The sequence below is a fragment of the Lemur catta genome, chromosome 19 (assembly GCF_020740605.2).
Source record: "Lemur catta isolate mLemCat1 chromosome 19, mLemCat1.pri, whole genome shotgun sequence".
Lineage (NCBI taxonomy): Eukaryota > Metazoa > Chordata > Mammalia > Primates > Lemuridae > Lemur > Lemur catta.
In genome coordinates, this window is record NC_059146.1 from 32,635,954 (window position 1) to 32,653,380 (window position 17,427).

The 17,427-nt window shown below is 51.7% G+C and overlaps 1 protein-coding gene across 1 annotated transcript in view; it reads right to left on the bottom strand.

The window, feature by feature from the left end:
- LOC123624511 (WT1 interacting protein) overlaps positions 1–13,266 on the bottom strand; it is an 18,202-nt gene extending 4,936 nt beyond the window's left edge. Inside the window, exons 1-4 of the mRNA XM_045532401.1 lie at positions 12,600–13,266; positions 7,139–7,240; positions 374–441; positions 155–217 (exon numbers count right to left, since the gene is read on the bottom strand). Coding sequence (XP_045388357.1) covers positions 155–217; positions 374–441; positions 7,139–7,240; positions 12,600–13,266 — 900 coding nt within the window. The remainder of the gene's footprint in view (positions 1–154; positions 218–373; positions 442–7,138; positions 7,241–12,599) is intronic.
- Positions 13,267–17,427: the final 4,161 nt, after the last annotated feature.

A 17,427-nucleotide genomic window follows, 5' to 3' on the forward strand; every position in this document is an offset into this window, starting at 1 on the left:
GGAGGCACTGAGGGGTCAGCGCGGGGAGGCTCAGCACCGCCCCGGAAGAGGCTCTGGCTCTGAGCCCCCAGCAGGTCTGGAACGGGAGAGAGGGTGGGGTCCTCAGACTCTGCCCACGTCAGAGGGGCTCCCGGATGCTGGGCGAGGTTCTCACCATCTCCATGATGAGGTGTCCACACACGCTACACTTGTCAGCCGTCTGCTGGAACCCGGAGTACTGAAAGGAGACACACGATCCATGATGCTATGTGACAAGGGGACATTCGCTGTCCAGCCAGCACCTGCCTCCTGGCCTAGGGTCCCCATGAGTCAGAATGAGGGTCCCCACCTTGCTCCCACCCACAGCACCACCAAGGGCACGGCTTAGACTCACCAGGAAGTCCTCCTGGCAGTACACTTTCTCGCCCACGTTGTAGAACGCCTTCCCACGGAGCCGTCTCCCTGCAGGGACGAGGGCTGAGAAGGGGTCCCCGGAATACTGGAAACCAGGGACGAGCCCTGCTTCTGTCTCTCAGCGCCGGCCCCCCAGAGATAAGAAGTTGGATTATGGATGCATCTTTGAATTTCTTTTTAATGTTATTATTGTTGTAATAATAAACATTCCAGGAGCATTAAACAGAACATTGTCAACAGAACTATTATAAAAGGTTGTCAAGGCAAATATATGAACAAATACTTTTGAAATGTAAATTGGTATTTCAATTAATAAACGCATTCACTTTAAGATCAGCTGAACTCAGAGCAGATTTTTCAGAATGAATATTCTTAATCCATGGACTTTTTCAAAACTACAGCTTTTACCAGCTGCAGTACCCCAGCAGGAAAGAGGCATCTCTGAGGCTGGGCCTGGTGGGTCATTCCTGTGATCCCAGTGCTTTGGGAGGCTGAGGCAGGAGCATCACCTGAGCCCAGGAGTTGGAGGTTACAGTGTGCTATGATCATGCCACTGCACTCCAGCCTGGGTGACAGAGTGACACCGTCTCTAATTAAAAAAAAAAAAACAGAAAGACCTCCCAGTCAAAACAACAGCAGCAGGCCTAGCAGCAAACGGCCAGAGGCATTCCCACCAGAGTCAGGAGAAAGCTAAGACTTACCCAGGGACAGGAGGGAACTTCCTTAACCAATGAATCGTATCTATGAAAAACCCACCACTAACATCAGACATGATGGTGAAATATTACATGCTTCTCCCCTTAAGATTCAACATTGTACTAGAGGTTCTAAGCAGTGCAGTTAAATAAAAAGAAAAAAAAAAGACTGGAAAACAAGAGGAAAAATTAATCACAGATGACATGATTGTGTTATGTAGAAAATCATAATTGATCTACAAAAAAAAGCACAATAAGTCAGTTGAGCAAAACTGTAAGACAGGTCAGCATGTGAAAACCAAATGTATTTTTAAATTCCAGCAACAAACACTTGGAAAACGAACTCGCAATTTTTTAATGCAATTATAATGGCATCAAAAATGAAATGCTAATAAATTTAACAAAAAGATGTGTATGACCTTACAGTGCAAAACCAAACCTTGCTGAGAGAAATTTAAAAAGACCTACATAAATAGAAAGATACGCCATCGCTGGAAGACAATTTTCCACTGGGTCTCTTGCATTTCTGCACATCTTACAGAAGACTGACAGCTGCTATTCTGGATTATCTTTTCAAGAATATTTGTAGAGCAAACTCTTTAGAAGAAGAGGTATCATCTCTCTTTGGACCAGAGGGCAGGTTTGTTCGCTATCCAGTATGATAAAGACAACGTGTTCCACCAGGACAAGGCTCAGGTGGCTTTGCTGGCAGCCCATTATAAAATACTGGGGTTCCCCAAGTTCGGGGTTTCTCTGCCCTGACACACACCCACTGCAAGTGCAACATCCGCCTCTGCCACTGCGTGTTGTCCCTGTGGAGCTCAGGGGCAAGCAGAACTGACGTGAACTGAAGCTCACGCTGCTCACGGTGCTGTGTCTCTGACCCAGGACTCTCATGTCTTCTGCCAGCAGCCATGACACCATGGCAGGCAGACTTGCCAGTTGACGAATAGGGTAAAACCTCAGACCCTTCACAGTTCATGACAACTGTGTTCATGGCTTCAAATGTTATGACATTAATGCTCCCCAAAAGCCACCCAATCACGATCTCAGCATTTTTTCTTTCTGTAGAAACTGCCAATTCTTAAAGTTATTTTAAAACTCAATGGGCCTAGAATAGCCAAAATAACAAAATAATCTTTTTTTTTTTTTAATTTAGAGACAGGATCTCACTGTCGTTCAGGCTTGAGTACAAGTGGCACAATCATAGCTCACTGCAGCATGGAACTCCTGGGCTCAAGCGACCCTCCTGCTTCAGCCTCCCGAGTAGCTGGGATTTACAGGTGCATTCCACCACATGGGCTATTTCTTTTCTTTTCTTTTCTTTTTTTGGGGGGTGGTTGCCCAGGCTGGTCTTGAACTCCTGGCCTCAAGCAACCATCCCACTTCGGCCTCCCAAAGCACTGAGATTACAGGTGTGAGCCACCATGCCTGGCCCTTCCAGAATAATCTTGAAAAAGATCAGCAAAGCTGGAAGACTTGCACTACCTATTCTGCAGACTTATAATCATCAAGACAGCATAATACTGGGGTAAGGAGAAACAAGAATGTCAATGGAACAGAATAAAGTTCAAAAATAAATCCATAAATATTTTAACAAACATATAAAGAGGAAAGCAAAGTCTTTTCAGCACATGATGCCAGAACTGGATATTCTTATGAAAAAAAATAAAATAGGTCAGGCGCGGTGGCTCACGCCTGTAATCCTAGCACTCTGGGAGGCCGAGGCGGGTGGATCACTCGAGGTCAGGAGTTCGAGACCAGCTGAGCAAGAGCAAGACCCTGTCTCTACTAAAAATACAAAGAAATTATCTGGCCAACTAAAAATATATATAGAAAAAATTAGCCGGGCATGGTGGCACATGCCTGTAGTCCCAGCTACTGGGGAGGCTGAGGCAGTAGGATCGCTTAAGCCCAGGAGTTTGAGGTTGCTGTGAGCAAGGCTGACGCCACGGCACTCACTCTAGCCCGGGCAACAAAGCGAGACTTTGTCTCTACAAAAAAATAAAAAATAAAAAAAATTAGCCAGGCGTGGTGGTCTATGGTGTATTACCAGCTACTCAGGAGGCTGAGGCAAGAGGATTGCTTAAGCCTAGGAGTTTGAGGCTACAGTGAGCTATGATCGTGCCAGGATGACAGTCCAGCCACGGTGACAAAGCAAGACCCCATCTCTAAAAATAATAAAAAATAAAAAACTCAATTCACTCCTTACCTTATTACCATACATAAAAATTAATATGAAATGAGTTATCAAGCTTAACATAAACATTAGAAAGCTAAAGCTTCTAGAAGAAAACATGAGACTAGCCCTTTAACTAAATAAAAGAGGACAAAGATTTTTTAAGTCACAGAAGGTAATAGCAATAAAACAAAAAACTGACAAATTAAACTTCATCAAAATTTAAAATTTCTCATCAAAACTCATCAGTAAGAATATTTTTAAAAATCACACTTGGAGAAAATTTCACAAAACTACATCTGACAAAGAATTTGTGCTCAGAATACATATACATGTAAACTCCTACAACTCAATAATTAAAAGACAAATAGCTCCCAATAACAAAACAGCAGGCAAAAGCCTCAGACTTCACAGAAGAAGATATATCAATGGCCAAGAAACAAACAAAAAGATGCTTAACCTTGAAATGCAAGTGAAAAACCACAATAAGATGCCACTTCACACCCATTAGAATGGCTAAAATTAAAAAGACTAAAATTACCAACTGTTGGCAAATATGCAGAAAAACCCAACTCTCTTCCATTTCTAGTGGGAGTAAAAAATGGTCCAACCCCTCTGGAAACAGTTCAGCAGTTTCTTATAAAGTTAAACATACACTTTGCCCTATGACCCAGAAATTCCACTCTTTGGAATTTACTAAAGAGAAATGGAAACACATGTCCACAAAATGAACTCCACAGAATGTTCACAGGACAATCTAGTATCTATCAACAGCTAAATCGATAAACAAATTGTGGTATATTCCCTTTCAGCAAGAAAAAGGAGACATGCAACAAAAAAAAGACATGCTCAGCAAAATATCAGCCACAAAACAGTACATACTATATGAATGCACTTATATGAATTTCTGTAACAGACAAAATTAATCTTTAGTGCTAAAAATCAGAATACTAGCTGGACAGGTACGATGGGAGACATATATGAAAAAGGATGCTTAAAAATAGAAGTTTCTAGGGTGTTTAAAATTTGCTATGTCTTTGTTAGGGGTGTGAGTTATTATAGATAAATGTATATATTTGTCCAAAATCTTTTAACCATATACTTAAGATCTGTATGCTCTACTGTATATAAATTGTTCTCACTTTAAAACAAAAGCAAAGATAGACTGAACATCTTGTGCCAGAGTAAAAAGTGCTCAAAGAAGGATGGGGACACATCGAAAGGGGGTTAAGAGCCAACTTAACTTGAAGGAACTTTATCTGGTCAAATTTGGGATAATTTGTGCATCAAAAAGAGTAATGACTCATGCCCGTAATCCTAACACTCTGGGAGGCCAAGGTGGGAGGATCGCTTGAGCTCAGGAGTTCCAGACCAGCCTGAGCGAGAGAGAGACCCCGTCTCTACTAAAAACAGAAAAATTAGCCAGGCATCGTGGCATACGCCTGTAGTCCCAGCTACTCAGGAGGCTGAGGCAGGAGGATTGCTTGAGCCCAGGAGTTTGAGGCTGCAGCAGTGAGCTATGATCAAGCCACTGTACTCTAGCCTGGGTGAGATCTCGTCTCCAAAAAAAGGAATTTAGCAGCTTCACCGGCTGCTAGGAGATAAAAACTGTGACTTCAAAATGGTAAGTGAAAATTATTTCCAACTCGGAAATCTATTCCCAACCAAATATCAATTAAGTGTTAGTACAGAATAAAGACACTTTAAACACACCGGAATTCAGACAGTTCACCTCCCACGGGCCCTTTCTTAGATAGACAGCACAGTGAGGAAGTCAGAGTTGGAGACACCTCTGGGTACTTCACAGCATTGATTCCCTTCTCCAAGTTGTGTTCAGGATCCAGCCGCCCCTCGCGCAGCCTGCTGTGCCTCAGGGACACCTCAACTCACTTCCACATCCGCGGGTGGCCCTGAATTCCTCTTCCCACCGACAGTGTCGGTTCAGAGACTCAGGCAAGTCAGTCAATCAAATCACAGCACAAGCCCTAGCCACAGGGACTCGGTCAGGGACGGATGGCTGAGATGATCTGGCCAATGAAATACAAGGAGATATGCCAGGTGCTTTCTGGAAAAGAAGTTTCCTTACTCCAAGAGAGAGCCCAGAAGAGCGGCCCCTCTCCTTCTCCAGACGGATGGAATGCCAAGTGAAGTCTTCAATGGTCTCGAGCATTTCAGCACTAGGAGAGGAGCTGCCCTAGGGATACACCCAAACCAAAGGGAGACCCAGCCACGCTACTCACAGGGCCTGACACACTGGATCAAGCGCAGCCGGAAGCCAGCCCTGTCTCCGGGCTCCCAGTTGATGGAGCCAAGAAATATTCTTAGAGTTGAAACCTCCTCAGCGGTTTCCCTGTTACCTGCAGATAAAGTTTCCAGGAAGCAGTGGCCGCAGTCCGGAGAGCACGTGCGGGAAGACACAGAATGAGCGCTCACAGGGGCCCGGAGGGCAGCTGGCTTAGACTGACCAGGGGCCGCGCTGCCCCTGGGAACTCAGGAGAATGCCTGATACGGAGGAACATTTGAGGGGAAAAAACCTGCAGATATGGTAAAGTATGGCAATATCAAAACAAAAAATTTTAAGAAAAAAAAAAAAAACTCCAGGAAAAGTAAAAGAGCATAGAAAAGGGGGACCGCAATCACAGTACAAGTCTTGGCTCTGCAGTGAACATTCTTTACGTTACAGTAACATAAACTCAGTTTACCGACTTAACCAAAACTTGTGATACTACTACACCGAGAATATGGAAAAACAGAGAAGCAACGGGTATAAGAACCTATTCCTCATTATCACAGCAACACTAAGTGGATCATGTCTAAAACTGATCCATCGAGAAACAGCAGTACGTGCATATCAGAGACATGGGGGTGTCTGCGGGACGAAATCGCTAAGTAACTAAGTGGCTGCCTCTGGGGAATGAAACCAGGAAAGATCAGTGGTTTTTCATTATTGCAAAAATAGCATCTCCAGGTTATTTGACTTGACACTGTGCACGTGTTATACTTTAATAAAATAAAATATTAAAATGTGCAAATAAACAACAGATGTCTGCTTAGGGGCAAGGGGCAGAAGAAAATAAAAAATGAAAATTTATTATGGTGGATGGATTTTAGTTACTGGTTTATTGTATAACTCTGCCTAGGTTAGATTAAAATTTTTAAAATTTTTTTTTTAAGAGATGGGGTCTCACTCTATTACCCAGGCTGGAGTGCAATGGTGTGATCATAGCTCACTGTAGCCTCCAACTCCAGGGCTCAGGGGGTGCTCCCCCCTCAGCCTCCTGAATAGCTGAACTACAGGTGCCTGCCACCATGTTCAGCTAATTTTTCTTATTTTCTTTAGAGATGAGGTCTCTCTGTGTTGCCCAGGCTGGTCTTGAATTCCTGGCCTCAAGCAATCCTCCTCCCTCAGCCTCTCAAGTCGCTGGGATTACAGGTGTGAGACACTGAGCCCAGGTCTATAACATTAATAGTTTATGTTGTGTGTAAAACATAGAATGCAGCAAAAAGAAATATTAGCCCTCTGTCCAGACAGGGAGAAGGCCCCTCATGGGCTTCCCGTCCCCTTCCCAGGTAGCTGGGTGACATCAGTGCCCTACAGCCTTTCCCTACAGCCACCAAAAGGCTTCTCCATGGCTCCAAGCCTTCCTCCTCGGCCCCAGATCTTGCCACGGGCCTGGGCCTCTCAAACAGGCCAGGCGCAGAGAGAAAGAAGCCACAGGCCATGTGCATGGGAAGACTGTGACCAGTGTCCTCCATGCCCCAGCCTGGGCCACGGCTGGGTGGTCCACATGCCTGGGACTTGGATGCCAGGGGGACGAGGAGGACATCACAGGTCCCCTTCACAGAGTCACCCGGGGAAGAGGTTACCTACCACAGGAGTCGCAGGTGAAGCAGTCGGTGTGATACAGGCTCCCCATCGCCTGGCAGGCCTGCCTCGCTCCATAGATGCCAAGCCCACACTTGATGCAGATGCCTGCAAATGCAGAGCCGGGGGAGAGCGGCGATCAGCGGCCCGGCCCGTGCAGTCTGTCAGGGACGTGCAGTCAGACGGACAGACATGCTTCCATCTGACGCCGCCCACCTGCCCGGCCCTGGGCAAGTTCACTTCCTAGGCCAGCGCCACTTAGGGATTGTAACTGCTGCTGTGTGGGGATTCCAAGAGCTCAGCAGAGTGGCTGGGCCAGAGTCACTGTTGCTATGATATATTTATACCTAGACAGTTCTTTTTTGTTTTTTTTCTTCCCAAACACAGTGCATGACTTTCACTAGAAAGTCATCCTAAGCTCCTTCATCCACGACCTACGCTTGGGATGAGGGAAAATCCTTTCTACTGTCTGTGAACTAAATTGTATTATTCAAAAGAAAAACATATTATTTTAAAAAATATAATAAAAATTAAAATACACATTTTCTGACCCATATGCAAAGCATGAGGACCACGCGGGCACACCCCAAGACACACGCCAGGGCAGTCACCTCCCTGCCCAGCCCCGAGGTTCACTAATTCTCTTGGTCACCAGCACACAGATGCTGATGGCCGCCTCGCGCCGCAGGTCGGGGGCTGGACAGCGGGCAGTGCCCCCACGTCCCACCCTTCAGGAGCCTGCGTTGCAGTGCAGGGAGGCAGCCAACAGCAGCTAAATGATATGCCAGGTGGAAACAAGAGCTAAGGAGAGAAATAAGGCTGATTAAAAATATATCTGATGTGTGATTAAACAGGGTGTTCAGGGAAGGCCCCACTGACAAGGTGATATTTGAGCAAAGCCCTAAAGGAAATAAGGGAGGGACGATGCCGCAGGTCGATCTGGGACCACCCCTGGCAGCACAGCAGGGGTGCCGGGCAGGAGGGAAGACAGTGGGAAGGAGAGGAGTGACCTTTCCTCTCCTCCTGGCCTGGAGAGGACACTCCCCAGCCGGCCCTTCTGGAGGCCCTGACAGCAGGCAGCCAGTCCAGACGTCACATGTCCCCTTCACAGTTGCCCGGGGTCTCTCCACCTGCCCTCTGGATCCTAAATCTTCTGGCTGCTCCAGCACAGGCTGCCCTCCCCCCTCCCTCTTGCTTCCCACCAGATCTTTCTCCTTATGTAACCTCCTCTCCTGCCATGAAAAACCCCTCCCTGCTGCACCAGCCGCCCCATTTCCCCGCTTCCCTCAGCCGAGAAAGAGAGCTTGGTCCACATTTGGTCATCTCCTAACTGTCCGCAGCTGTGGACTTTCCATTCTGGTCATTCGGCAGGTGGCCCGTCCCTGCCCCTGTGGTTTCTAGGATACAGGCAGCACCCAGCTTTCTAGAGCTTCCACTCCCTTCCTAGCTGTCTGGGGGACAGCTCTGTCAGAGGGCTCCCAGGCTTCACTCTCCCTGCGGGGAGGGAAGGCCAGTTCAGATGTCCTCGAAACCAGGCAGGACTGTAAACTCAGCCTGGAGGGGACCCAGGTAAAGGAAAGAGGGACTCAGCTACCAGAGGCTGCAGCCACAGCTTGGCTCTGCTGACAGCCACAGGGTGGGAACACGGGCCCAGCAGCATTCCCTGAGATTCTCATTTTTAAAGAAAAGCTAGAAGGCCAAGGGCATCTCTATAAAAAATAAAAAATGAGCCAGGCATGGTGGTGGTGTGCACCTGTAGTCCCAGCTACTCAGGAGGCTAAGGTGGGAGGATCATCCGAGCCCAGGAGTTTGAGGCTGCAGTGAGCTATGATCGCCCCACTGCACTCCAGCCTGGGTGACAGAGCTAGACCTCTTCTCTAAAATAAAGAAGAAAAAGAAATGCTAGAAATCTAGATCTGCATACGAAATCCTTCCATGCTGAAATGTTTTGGAAAATGTGGAGGCTAAACAAACCATACCTGCAGGTCTCCACATGTGGCTCCCTGGGCAGTCCCATCCCCTCCTGACTTCTCACCCCTGCGGGGACTCCAGCCCACACTCCCCTGAGTCTCTGATCCACCTCCCAGATTGCCCCCAGACACCCTCAAGAAATGGCACTTTTTGTGCACCCAGGTTTCGGGGAACATGCAGGTCCACCATTCCCTCCTACTCTGACTCTCTGTTCCCTCATCTTGACTCTTCCTTCCCCTCACTCCCACCGGCCTGATACAGAACGTGGATTCTCGTGCAAATGGCTGTTGCCCCAATAATCCATCCCCGAATTTGCAGCCAGACTTTTCCTTCTTTCTGTTGTTTTTTTTTTTTTCTGAGACAGAGTCTCTTTCTGTTGCCCTGGCTGGAGTGCCGTGGCGTCCTCATAGCTCACTGTAGCCTCAAACTCCTGGGCTCAAGCGATCTTCCTGCTTCAGCCTCCTGAGTATCTGGGACTACAGGTGAGTAGCTGGGACTACAAGCTTGCCCCTCCATGCTCAGCTAATTTTTTCTATTTCTTAGTAGAGATGGGGATCTCACTCTTGCTCAGGGTGGTCTTGAACTCCTAACTTCAAGCAATCCTCCTGCCTCAGCCTCCCAGAGTGCTAGGATTGCAGGCAGGTGAGCCACCTGGTCCTGCCCCCTCTTGTCTTTCTAAAGGGAAGGTGATCTACCCTCACATCTTCACTCTTGTCTCTCAGCTTTGAAAATCCGACCTTGTCATTTCCCCGATTAAGTTACTAGAATAAACAACAAAAAAATAAAACTCAGCTGCCTCTGGGAAACGGGACAGGAGGGGGGCAGGAGGGGAAGCTATTGCCTTGTACCACTGGTTTTTTGGTTTTGTTTGGTTTTTCTCTAAATATGTGTGTGCATCCCTTTACTAAAAATACACTGAAGGAAAATGAGGAGAGCGAGGAGGCCCAGAAATCAAGGGAACAGAACGCTCTGAGGGGAGCACACTTCACACCGCTAGATACAACAGTGAGATCCGGACATACGAGGCCTGGAGAACAGCGATGGGGGCTGGGGCGTCACCAGCGTCCTGTGCAAGAGCAGGGTCAGTCAAGCGAGAGGAGGCGGAGCAGATGGCTGAGGGGACATGGGAAGGTGAACAAGCAAAGACGACCTCAGCAAGACACTGGGATGCAATGAAAGGGCTGAGGAGACGCCGCGGTCATGCAGGTTTGAGAGTGTTTTCTTTGCCTTGCTCTTTGTTTCCTGAAAGACCCTTCCTGTGCATATGTATAACCAAAGAAAAAGGCCACGTGAAGGGGAAAGCTGGCAGTGGAAGAGGTGCCCGTTGGAGATGGAAGGACCCTTAACCTCTTAGATGGCGGCAGAGTGAGGCTGGGCATGGACTTGACGGAAACAGACTGCAACCGCCGACCTCAGTGTCCTGAGCAAAGTAGAAGGCAAAGCTCGGGGTCGAAGGGAGAGGAAGGTGGCTGAGGGAATGACAGAGAGAACTGACCAAGGCTTAGGGGGCCAGGTGGTGCCAAGAAGACCACCGAGGCTGAAGACCGTACACCTGCCACGGTCCCTCCCAGCCCGGCACAGCAGCGGCAGAGCGGGGCCGCAGCACCGACCCAGAGCCGCGTTCTGCCGGGCGGCCTGCCATCACAGGGGTCACAGGAACCGGTGAGAAGCAGGCTACAGTCACAACCAAAGACTGCCGAGGTGAAGCAAAAATAGGGTGCGGCCCTGGCAGTGGGTGGCTGAAGAGAAGGCAGGGAGGTCACCAGAGTTAAAGAGGCTGCGGAAGCCTGAGGCTGCTGGCTGGCCGATGGCAGCGGAACTGGGGAGGAGAGAGGGGAAAGTTCCAAAGACATCAGTGAATGGCAGAGAGGGACAAGAGGTCAGCCGGTGCCAGGGCCAAGGAGAGGAAGGGATGACAGATGGCACAGAGAGAAAAAACACACTCTGAGGATAAGGTTCATCGGAGATGACTTGAGCTCACGCTACCTGCAGACTTCTTTTAAAACTTTTATTATTCAGGTTGAACTATATAAAATTGCTACTTTGAAGCTCAAAAAAGTCAATTATCAGAACCATATAGTTCAAGCAAATAAGTGCCCATATTTTAAAAAACCAGGAAAATGTTACATAAATCTCCATTTCTGGCTTCTCTCGCAAACAACAGACCTCTGTCTCCACACCCCGCACACTCCTGAGTGGCGAATGGGGCAGAGCTAAGCAGCAGCTCCTCTTTAGAAAAAGTACTCACCACTCGCTACGGTCTTGTACCATCAGCACATTACCTGCCTGGGACTACAGCCACCCCAGTGTCACATAAAGATTTAGGAGTGTCCAGAAAGGCCAACAGAACATACCCCACCTCACCCAGGCTCTGCAATTGAGCAGGGGACAGAAAATGGGCAGTGTCCCCTGAAGACACCACCAGAAAGCATTCTCTCCAGAAGACAGCCCCAGCTTCTGCTGCTGGCACCTGCCTGGCACTAGACAAAACAGTCCCTAACTCCTCTCTGTGAGCCCAGGCCATCTGACTGCAGCCACAAGACCTGCCAAACCACAAATTCTCACCCTGACCTCCAAGACAGGAGGTGTTCCCCATGTCAAAGGCCCTTGACCCCCTGACCCCTGCTGGCTGCAACCCTTGGGGGCAAGCGGATAAAGCTTACATCCTTACTTGCCTGCTGCTGACATTGTCCCCTCTGCCTGGAATACCCCATCTGGCCCGGCACGTACAGCCTCCTCATTCCTCAAGAGCCAGTGCAGGGCAGTCCTGAGCTGCTAGCTGGACTGAATACCTGGGCAGCCCCAGTCCCAGGCAGGAAAACCGGACACCCCCTTCCAAAGCCAGGTGCTTACCAGGAAGGGAGGGAGGGGCGCTCTGTCCCCAGGCCCCACAGTACTCCTGCCCCTGCTCAGAGCCTCACACTAAGAACTGTCTAGGGATGGGGGAGCGGGGAGCCGCGACCTGTGAGACACCAGGGGGCTTTGCAAATGCGTGAGAAGCCAATTCTTTTAGGAAACATCCCGTGTGCAGAGCACGGCCCAGAGCGATGGCAGCCCAGTGTGACTGTCGGGGGGGAGGGGGGCTTCCCTCCCTCACACACTCTGCACCGCCAGCCACTCCCATCACCAAAGCGTCGGGTCTGGCGGGGTCAGACGGTACCTGAGCCACTCACTCCACCTCCAAGTGCCCGTCCACACCCTTACAGCTGGGGGCGGGGCACCGGGAAGGCGGGGGTCCCTTCGGATCACGAAGCAGCAGAGGATCAGGTAGGATCAGCAGAGGCAAGTGCCAAGAGTTAAGAGGGAATTATCGGAAAATGGCTTATTGTCCCTATTAACCTGACTTTTCTCTAAGTTAGAAATACGGCATCAGCTCGCTCTGCCAGCGCCCTGTCCCGCGGCGGGGGACCTAGAGGCGAAGCCGCCGTTGGAAACAAACCCCAGACCCCGCGGTCCACACTCGCGGCCCCGCAGCGCCCCGGCCGTGCCCGCTCACCGAAATAGTCCCGCGCAGTGCGCGCCTCCAGCGCCCGCTCCAGCTCTCGGGTGAGCGCCTCCAGCCGCCGCTCGGCCGCGCTCGGGCCGCCCTCCCGGCCCGCGGCGAGCTGCAGCGAGGGCAGAGCGAAGGGCGCGGGCCCGGCGGGCTCCGGGGAGCGGGCGGGCGCGGGGCCGGCGCCGGCCGCAAGCAGGTCGGCGTAGGCGCCGGCCGAGCCGCGGGAGCCGAGGCTGGACACGCTGGAGCGGGCGCTGCCCGCCGACGGCGGCCCGGGGCCGGGGCGCGGGTCCGAGCGGCCGGGGCGCGGGCTGCCGTGGCGCTGGTCGTAGCCCAGGCTGATGCCGCTGGAGCGGGCGCTGCCGCCGCCGCCGCCGCCGTCGGAGCCCGCCAGGCTGGCGCGCGGGCTGCCGGCCGGCTGCGCGCCGAGCTCGGGGGCCCCCGCGCGCCGCGAGCCGCGCTCCCCGCGGCTCAGTCCGTCCGCCGCGGCCTCGGGGGCGCCGCCGCCCTTCCCTCTGCGGCCCAGCGCCGGCGCCGCCTCCTCGCCGGGCCCAGGCCGCAGCCCCCGCCGAGCCCGGCCCGGAGAGTCGCCGCCCGCCTCCAGCTCCCGCAGGGCCAGCCCGGCCAGGAGCAGGGCCGCCTCGTCCGCGGCCGCCCGGGAGCGCTGCATGGCCCGGCCCGCGGCCCCGGCGCGTCACCTCCGCCTCCACTTCCCGCCGCCGCTCCGGCCGCGCCGCCGCATCGTCCGCCCGGAGCCCGGAGCCCGCCCCGGGACCTCTGGGCGCGGGGCGGGGCCGGTGCAGGGCCGGGGTCGCTCCTCCGGCCGCGCGCGGGCCGGGGGACGCGGCGCTGCGCTCGGTGGCGCGCGCGGCGGAGGAATGTGCGCTCGCCGGCGCCGGGCCGCGCCCCCTCTCCCCGCGGCCGTGCGGGGGGCGGAGGGACTCCTTTGCGGGGGCAGGAATGCGAGGAAGGAGACGGCGCTGCGGCCTCTGGAATGTGGGGGGAGTGGCGGCGCCGCGGGGGCCGCGCAGCGCCCGGAGCTGGAGGGGCGCCGAGGCTGCGCCGGGGCGCTGCGGCGGGCGGGCCGGGGCCGGCCCTCGGGGGTCCCGCGGGCAGAGGTGGCGCCGCCGGGACAGCCCGGGGCCCGCTACGCGCCCGAGCCGTCGGGCCTCCGGAAAGATCCCGGATTCCAGCGGGGAGAGCGGGAGGCGGCTGCCCCCGTCCCGGCCAGAGGAGCACCAGACGTTTCCCGCAGCCTCCCCCTTCGGACTTCCCAGCGCCGCCTCAGTTTCTGGGCCGACCAGGCACGCTCAGCCTCGCACGGACGGCACCGCGCCCGCGGCTGTGCCCTGGAGAACACGGTGTGCCGCGCACTGCTGCGCCCTCTGGACCTTGTGTGACCCCACGACCCCTCGCCCGCCCCGGGGTGATGTGGCAGCGCACTGGCCCCAAAGGCCCCACCTGGCTGGTGGGGAAGGCGCCTAGACCTGGGAGCCAGGGTTGGCCGGGGACTGTCCTCGCTCTGGGCCGCTAAGCACGGGCCCTCAGCGCCAGACCAGGCCGGAGGCAGGCCAGGCTCAGCTGTGGCCACCACCGACGGTCACGTCCAGCTGCGAGGACCGCCCCCTCTCCCAGCTCTTGCCCCCGGAGTTTTTAGCCAGGCGTCCAGGGGGTGCTCCTGAAAGCACTTCGCTGCCACAGGTCCTGGGATGGGCGGAGCCATAAGAGCCACGTGGGGGAGGATGAGAAGTGATGAGGGCTTTGTCCCGGGGAACACAAGCGGTAGGGAAGAAAACCTAACCAATATCTGTCAAGGCATGATGGATCCAGGAAAAGTCTTGCGTGGAAAGGTTCCCTCTTTCCCAGGCCCCCTTACGCAGAGATTTTCGGGAAGGTGCCTACAGTACGTCAGAGGGCAAGGAGCCCACGCGGAGAATTGTCTTGGCCCAGACTGACCAGTGCGGTCTGGCTGTGGCACAATGTCCTCAGCGGGCAATGGAGCAGCGTCTGTCCTCAGCACCTCCCAGAACCTGCAGAACGCCAGCCTGCCCCTCTGGGCACAAGGTCTGGGAGCATTTTGCGGGGCCAATACCTGGGAGCGAGTCCATGAAAAATTGTCTACCTCTCCGAGAAAGGAAAAGCAAATTAAATCAATCACATCACATTTCACATTTACATTATCTACCATTTTAAAATGAGAACAGGTCTGTGGTGAAACAATTGCACACGTGCTACTGGTGTGTATGAGTGTAAGTTGGGATACCCTTTCAGGAAGAGCAATTTAGTGCATTAACATTCTCACAAACAAAAACACTCTTAGGAGCAGTAATAATGCTCCTTCTAAGAATCTATTCAAGAAAAGGAAGTCATCTAAAATGCAGACAGTAACTCAAGCACAACAGTGTTGAGCACATTATTTACGTAAACTATACTGTCCTAGGATCTCCCGCCTTCAGAAAAGGAGCTCAGAGGGAGCTCCCCACCTTTAAAGGCAGTTATTTAATATTAAATAACTGTTCTATCGCTACCTGCCCACTTAGAGCTTTCAAGATTTAAAAAATATATTAGTGTAACCAGCTCCATGGACCCCTAATTTTTAATAATCCTGTCCCTTAACTACTTGACCCTTTGAGTTGTTTGCCACAGTGCTGGGATTGTGTGAGCCACCACACCAGCCAGGAAATGGGGGATTTTCTACAGGACAAAGGAGCTGAGATTCTGAAGGCCCCTGGGCAGATTTCTTGAGGCCAAGATTCACCCCTCCCCACAAGCTGCCCCCAGGGCATGTAACTCCTTGTAAGATACACCAGGACGTGCCCCAAGGCACATGGCCCCTCCTTTGAAAGCCCATGATATCCCTTAGAGAGACAAGAGTTGAGGCAGCTTCTTCCATTCTCCCAAGCCCTCTGTCCCTTCTTCCTTGGCAATCCTCGTCTCAATGATTGGATCTTTTATTGGATCTAGGCTAAAACCCCCTTGTGGTTTCAACAACGTTAATGTCCACAGTCCGCTAAAACTTGTAACTCCAAGAGTAACACATGAACAACAAAGCCCAGAAATAGAAATGACATAAAATGTTTAATGTTCAACATTAGAATAAAGTACTTCTGTGATGTGGGAAACTCATAAAACAATTATTTATAAATATATTCAAAGGAATTTAGTGAGGTGGGAATCATATCATGGCAATGTTAAGTGGATACAAAATAATATTCAAAATTGTGGGGTCTCATCTATACATTGCCTGACTGTTCCCCAGACTCCATCTTGTTTTGTATCCTCCCTAAAGGCATACTGAGTGGTCTCAGAAGACGGGCTCATTCTGTCTGGGAGCCACGCTGGAGGAGGAGAGGGACAGGGGCTGACTCATGGGGTTAGAAGCATTGTCCATGGACTACTGCCCAGCCTCCACTGCTGCCCTCTCCGGCCTCCACTATTGCAGGGATGTTCCTTGTGTTCATCTCTCTCTGGCCATTTTCTTCCTGGGCCCAGTAGTGTGCTGGTAAATGTTTAACAACCAGCTTTTGGGGGAGGAATTGTAGCCTTTGCCAATGACCATGGTGTCAATGCTCCGGCCATGGCCAATTTCAAACTACCAATATGGGGTCACTTCCCAAGTTGGGAAGAGATGGGCATAATCGGTTCTCAAAAGCAGGATAAAGAGGCTTTGACACCCCACTGCCTGAGTCCCACTGTTGGAGAAAGGAGGGGTTTCACAACAGAATTGCTGGGACTTCTGGTTTATCATCCTCTCAAGTTAACCAGAGTTCCCTTTGTTTAGGCAAATGGACAGACTCAGGAGGCTACAATAGGACGTGTTCAATCTAATCTCATACCATGTCCTGAACCACCATCTTCTTCTGAGGACCCAGGGGCTGATCCTACCCAGACTGTTTACACTGCAGTTGAGCTTTTTAGGGATCCTCCCATTGTCCTTCTTTGTAATCTAGCTTCCACCATCCCTTATCTGTCTGGACCCCAATTATGGACACAATTCAGAGGTTTTTCCAGAGACTTTTGGGCCCCATGTCAATCAGCTGTGGCTGGATCACTCTGGCTGACGGAAGGGGAGGGCATGCAGTCAAATTGCACGTGGAAAAATTGCTGGGATCCACAGTTCTTTCTCTCCCCTCAGCCTGCAACGGTTTTCACTCTTATAGAATTTCTTCTGGGAGAGCAGCACCAATCTCTCACCTGTAGCATAAATTGTACCTCTCTCAGCTCAGCTCCTAGGGGCCAGGCCTCCAATCCACCACACAGCACTGGGCTCAAGGTGCACATTCTGTCCAATACACTGGGAGTTTTCTTTCGGTGTATCCAAGGACATTTTGCCATCCCCTTTTTCCCCTCTTCTCTGAGGCCCCACTCTTTCTACCAGATTGAGTGTAACCTCAACTTCCCCTGGTCCTGGTAACCCCCTTAGGCCTCTCTGGAGGCATAAGAAGATTCAAAGCATTGACAGGCCATGCATGGATTGGTTTCCCAATCTAAGAATTAGGGTTAGGATATGACACTTGCAGCTTGCTTATTTTATCAAGGAACAAGGGGACATTTTTTCTTTGATTGAAACCTTGCCATGCACTCAGGGATGGGAATTTCTGCCCAAATTTTGTACCATGGTAAAAACTCCAGCCACACTATAGCTTACTGGGAAGGACCTATTTGGGGATGCTCAGATTAGTAGAGCCTTTGGTGTTATGTATTTGAGCATGACTTTCAGAGCTCCTGGAAGCTGCCACTGGGACCACCTGGTAAGTCTTCCTCTCATCTCAGGTTGGCAGCACAACAGGATGTGGGTGCTCAGATCCCCAACCCACCACTTACTTCTGCC